The sequence below is a fragment of the Lactuca virosa genome, chromosome 9 (assembly GCF_052849685.1).
Source record: "Lactuca virosa cultivar CGN04683 chromosome 9, Lactuca_virosa_CGN04683_v6, whole genome shotgun sequence".
Classification (NCBI taxonomy): domain Eukaryota; kingdom Viridiplantae; phylum Streptophyta; class Magnoliopsida; order Asterales; family Asteraceae; genus Lactuca; species Lactuca virosa.
The window spans coordinates 222,134,380-222,140,711 of NC_136434.1; the positions used below are offsets into that span (position 1 = coordinate 222,134,380).

At 34.6% G+C, this 6,332-nt stretch overlaps 1 protein-coding gene across 1 annotated transcript; it reads right to left on the reverse strand.

Annotated features, from left to right (window-relative positions):
* Window positions 1–1,456: 1,456 nt before the first annotated feature.
* LOC145136533 (heat shock cognate protein 80) lies at window positions 1,457–4,734 on the reverse strand. The gene is made up of 3 exons (XM_079070657.1): window positions 4,506–4,734; window positions 3,551–3,692; window positions 1,457–3,455 (listed from the first exon to the last, which is right to left on the reverse strand). The coding sequence occupies exons 1-3, from the start codon at window positions 4,626–4,628 to the stop codon at window positions 1,624–1,626; spliced, it is 2,097 nt and encodes a 698-aa protein (XP_078926783.1). The 5' UTR covers window positions 4,629–4,734; the 3' UTR covers window positions 1,457–1,623.
* Between the last annotated feature and the right edge of the window lie 1,598 nt (window positions 4,735–6,332).

Here is a 6,332-nt window from a genome sequence, read left to right on the forward strand (position 1 = left end):
TATAACATAACTTTTTATTGATTAAAAAAAAAAGCAAAATCATATTGATTGTGCTGTGGGCATTGGGCACATGGTGTAGCGAAAGTCCAAGTGTAGTGCTTTCTTGGGCCATTTGGCAGATAGATGGATCTGGCACAAGAAAATAAATCAGACAAGAAGGCCACTCACATGCATGTTCTCTCCATCCCCATCATCATATGTTCTTTCTATAACTCCCTCGTGCCCAGTGTACCATTCCATTCCTGATTTCGGTACCATAAGGTATGAATTGCTTCAACTCTATTCTTTATGATTTTCTATAACGATAGAATATACCCCAAAATATGATTTCTCCAATGTGAAATCAAATTGGATGGATCTTGTATTGTGATCTTTATTACCATTCAATCTTGCATTGTTTGTGTACTAACAGAAATCGTCTGTGATTTCGATTCAACAGCAACAGGAGATGATCAAATTTTATGATTTTCTAAATTGAAACAGATCACCAATGTGAAATCAAGTTAGATCATAAATCTTGGATCTTGTATTGTGATTTTGATTCCACAGCAACGTCTGTGATTTCGATTCAACAACAATAGGAGATGATCAAATTTTATGTGTTATTTCTCTACTCCTGTGATCTAGAATTGAGTAAACAATCACCTGCCGTTGCTTCATGATCCAGCAATTGATAGCTAGACAGTTTTGAGTTTTAATGCAAGTTAATCAATCTCGAATGCCAGCAATTGAATTCGAATTAACAACAATGAGGTGTCTTTGTTTTATAAGTTTAATTTATATTGGAAAAATTCATTAATTATTACATTTCATTTATATTGGAAAATATTTATTAATTATCTATATAAGTTTAGATTATATTGGAATGCAGGAAAAGTTTCAGTTGGCATTGTTTAAATGTATAGACTGAATTTATGTTTTTCGGTATATTAATTAAGATTTGCTTCTTGTGTTTTCTACTAACATTGTTCAGAGAGAGAAAGAGAGATTTTTCTTTGTTCACGTTTGAGGAATGTTATTTTGATTAATTTTCGTTTCCTAATTTAGTTAATAGTAACTCCATCAACATGAATAATTTTCGTTTCTTAAACGGGTGGGTGGGTACAGACAGATTTTTCTTTGTTCACGTTTGAGGAAGCTCAAACACAACATGATGGAAAGAATGAAAGATTCACCACCGAGAATGGAGAAACATGATTCCTACTTCTTACACATCTTCTCTCTTGAAAAACAAGAGACTTCAATGTCTCTCTCGTCTCAAGTTTTTTACTTTTAGACAAAAACCAATTTGCCTTCCTTCTCTTTTTCACTTTTACTAAGCACTATGTTATTTGACAGGGACATACATCATCACGACTACAAAGCTCTCTTCTACTCAGGAGATGAGGATACGTGTAAATGAAGCCAAGCCAATCAATCATACCAAATGGTCTTTTTAGTATGTATAATAGATAGATAAACTAAATTCATGATTCATAAAAATAAAACAAAAAAAACCCGATAACATGTCTTGTTCAAAAGCATTAAAAAAAAGTAGTTTTGAGATAACAAAAAAAAAAAACTAGGGGAAGTTTATAAAGAAAGCAAAGTAAGGTAAGAAGAAGGTTTTGTTAATTTGGGAAATTAGTCGACCTCTTCCATCTTGCTCTCAGCATCGACATCAGCCTCCTCAAGGGCAGGGATGTCTGCATCACCATCAACAGTGTCCTCATCAATGCTCAAACCAAGCTTCAACATCCTGTGAATCCTGTTTCCAAACGTGTTTGGCTCATCCAGACTGAATCCTGATGTCAACAACGAAGTCTCAAACAGCAAAAGCACCAAATCTTTCACTGACTTGTCATTCTTATCAGCCTCAGCTCTCTTCCTCAACTCCTCCATGATGGAGTTCTCAGGGTTGATCTCCATTGTCTTCTTGCTTGACATGTATCCAGCCATGCTTGAATCCCTCAAAGCCTGAGCCTTCATGATTCTCTCCATGTTTGCTGTCCACCCGTATTCACCTGTCACCAAACAGCATGGAGAATCCACCACACGATCTGAAACAACCACCTTCTCCACCTTGTCTCCCAACACATCCTTTATCACCTTGCAAAGACCTTCAAACTTCTCCTTCAATGCATCCTGCTTCTGTTTCTCGTCTTCACTCTCATCAAGTTTCAGACCTTCTTTGGTTGCTGAAACAAGCTTCTTCCCCTCAAACTCCTTCAACTGACCAACTGCATACTCATCAATGGCATCCACCATGTACAAAACCTCAATCCCCTTCTTCTTCAGCTTCTCAAGGAATGGAGAGTTCTCCACTGCCTTCTTGCTTTCACCTGTGATGTAGTAAATGTCACTTTGCCCCTCCTTCATTCTGGTAACATAGTCCTTCAAGCTTGTCATCTCATCTCCACTTTTGGTAGAATGGTAACGAAGTAATTCAGCCAACTTGGTTTTGTTTGTAGAATCCTCATGGATTCCAAGCTTCAAATTCTTCGAGAAAGCCTCGTAGAACTTGGCATAATCTTCCTTGTTCTCAGCAATCTCCTGGAAAAGCTCCACACACTTCTTCACCAAATTCTTGCGGATCACCTTCAAGATCTTGTTTTGTTGCAACATCTCTCTGGAGATGTTAAGAGGAAGATCTTCGGAATCAACAATTCCCTTTACGAAACTCAAATACTCCGGAATCAGCTCTTCACAGTTGTCCATGATGAAGACACGACGAACATAAAGCTTGATGTTGTTTGGCTTCTTTTTGGTGTCAAAGAGATCGAAAGGTGCTCTTTTGGGAACAAAAAGAATGGCTTTGAATTCCAGTTGACCTTCAACTGAAAAGTGCTTCACATTCAAATGCTCCTCCCAGTCGTTTGTCAGACTCTTGTAAAAAGCAGCATACTCTTCCTTTGTAATCTCTTCTGGCTTCCTCATCCAGATTGGTTTCTGCTTGTTGACCAAAGACCATTCATGAGACACTTCCTTGATTGTCTTCTTCTTCTTCTCTTCCTTCTCCTTCTCTTCATCAACTTCCTCAACCTTGCCTTCCTCATCCTTCTTCTCTTCTTCGTCTTCATCATCAGAGATTTCTTTTTCTGTAGTCTTCTCAACCCATAGAGAGATTGGGTAGCTGATGAACTCTGAGTGTTTCTTGATCAGATCTTTAAGCCTGCGCTCTTCAAGGTATTCTAGCTGATCTTCTTTCAAGTAAAGTGTCATTTTAGTCCCTCTTCCAAGGACTTCACCAGAAGTATCACGAGTCACTGTGAATGACCCTCCGGCTTGGGACTCCCAGACATACTGCTCATCATCATTGTGCTTTGTTGTGACAACAACTTTGTCAGCAACCAAGTAAGCAGAGTAGAAACCAACACCGAATTGTCCAATCATGCTGACATCAGCGCCGGCAGTGATAGCTTCCATGAACTCTTTGGTTCCGGATCTTGCGATGGTACCCAAATTGTTCACCAAATCTGAGATTGTAATTGAAAATTGTTACAAGAGAGTTTTATAAAAGTTAAACAGATTATAAAGAGACGGGTAGTGTTTGGATTATAAAATTACTCACCAGCCTTGGTCATTCCAACTCCGCTATCAATGATGGTCAATGTGTTTGAAGCTTTGTCAGGGATAATATGGATGAAAAGCTCAGGCTGCCCATCTAGTTTACTCTTATCAGTCAAGCTCTCAAAGCGAATCTTGTCCAGAGCCTAAAAAAATGTTCGATGTTAGGTTACATTTTTAAGAAATGGTCATAACAAGAATAACATCCAAATTAGAATGCAGATGACAAAATTGCATGAAGAAAGACATAGACATACACGTATATAAACACGGAGACCATACACTTCAAATACAATAAAGAAGAAACTTATTTGAACCTAAATACTGCAAACATACACGTTGACATCTAGAAATGTAGACAATTGTAAAAATACTTAGCAATCGAGAGTAATCAAATTACTTATTAGGCTATATTATTGGGTAGTTACTGGACATGATTTTTCTTCTACTAACTTACTCCATCCAAATTTGATAATTGACTGATATAGATTAATAAAGTTTTTCTGTTACAAAAGCCACCAGAAACAAAGGAATTGAAAACCGTCAGGTAAATTAAACGAAGCTTAGCACCTTCTTAGACAAGGTTATAACTTATACAACACTTTGCTAGGTTATAACTTATACAACACTTTGCTAGGTAGTTGAAGTAGTCATATGGTATATTAACAACAACCTACAACCTCCGGTACATTTTAGCACAGATAACAGACAGCTACGAGAAAAGCACAATTAGCATAATAGATCTATGAAAATCAATAAACAGTTTAATTGTCGAATCATATTAGTTTAAATCACAACCTATGTTCAACGGATACAAAGAGACAGAACATACATAAAGCTTGGGAAAAAAAACTCACAAATAAAATTAACAACATAGCAATGAGATCGGACAAGTTAAAAGGCCATAGATAAACGATCCACTAATGTAATCAGGAAACAAAAGCGAGAGGAAGACTTACATCGGATGAGTTACTGATGAGCTCACGGAGAAAGATCTCCTTGTTGCTGTAAAAGGTGTTGATGATAAGACTCAACAACTGGTTGATCTCTGCCTGAAAGGCAAACGTCTCTGTGTCCCCCATTGACAGGTTTACTTAATAAACAAAAAATCGCAGAAGAGAAGAAAGAGATTTTGAATGTTAGGCAGTGAGAACTTGATGATGGAGTAGATCGGGAGAGGAGGCGGAAAGGATATATATATATAATGACCCGTGGAGTTAGGGTTTGTTGACGGGAGGTTATTCTAGATCCTTCTATACAGGACGACCGATGACTTTTGATCATGTAAATTAAATGTGACCCTTAAGTTTCGATATTTGCATACATGCCTTAGAATATATGCTTTTTTTTCGATTTTAGACCACTTTGTCACTCTAAGAATTTAGTGCATCTTCTCTCGTATAATCAAATAAATACAACCTTTAAAATGGTTTGCTGATAGAAAGAATGTTTAGATAAAAATCTAATGACATATAATTAGACCATCTGTCATTTGAGAAAAACAGACAATATATATATATATATATATATATATATATATATATATATATATATATATATATGATTTTTTTTTTGGAATTATAACAACCAAATTTGTAATCCAATTTGCAAAGTATATTAACTGAAATTATATATATATATATATATATATATATATATATATATATATATATAAATGTACAAGAATGAATATTTTTTGGAATTATAACAACCAAATTTTGCAAGATAGATCAACGTAGTGTGGTCCATTTCTGGCTTCACTTGCGTGATTTGCACTTCCAATTGGTTCCATTCATTATCATTTTAGATTTAAACACTCTAAAATAGAAGATGTATTATATTTTATAGTTTTTTTGTTTTTTTATTTTGATACTAGTTGTGAGACCTATGTATTACATAGGTTAATTTAAAAAAAAAAAGTTAAATATGAATATATAAATAATTGAAAAGTTTGAATTTATAAGAAAATAAAAAAAATAATGAGTTATTAAAATTAAAATGTTTTTTATCTTTTAAATTTAAACAAATAATTTAAATAAATAAACAAAATAAACGAATAAACTTTAATTTAAAATTTTTGAAATTAGAATGTAAGCTCATTAATGAAATTGATATCCATTTATTACTATATTTATTGCAATTATTATATTAAAATATTATATGAAATTTAATAAAATAGGAAAACTCATGAAATGACATGTGGAAAAAAAAATAATTTAAAATTACCATAAATTAACATTTATCAAATTGAAGGAGAGCATGTCATGTGGCAAAAAAGTTCTTTATTTATTAGGAATGATTGTCAGGTCCAAGGTCCAACAACGGCATAAGTATTTTTAATTAGTAGCCAATATCTAATGATATTCTAATAGAAAAACAATATGACTTCCTGTTTATCATTCAAAACAAACAAAATACACAATAATTTTTGCAATGATACGACGAACCTTATAAATCACATACAGATTCTCAACAAAGACGACTACGAGAACAACAAAGAGTAGTTCCTTTGGATGTTGAGGTGCTTGATCGTGTTTTCAAGGAACCTATTATGACCGTCAAAAGTATCCCTCATAGTCGTCGTATGGTTTTCTCTCAGACGTTGTAAGCAGTTCTTAACAAGGTGGTCGCTCACCCCGAGTCTGTTGAATCATGGGTTAGGCTATTATTTCTTCCCCGATGCACTTTACAGGTGTTCAGGCCTAAGAATAGACAGGAAAGTAGGTATGGGGACAGGAAATCCTTACAAAATCGTTGTATATTGACCACTTTAACTACATGGGGGA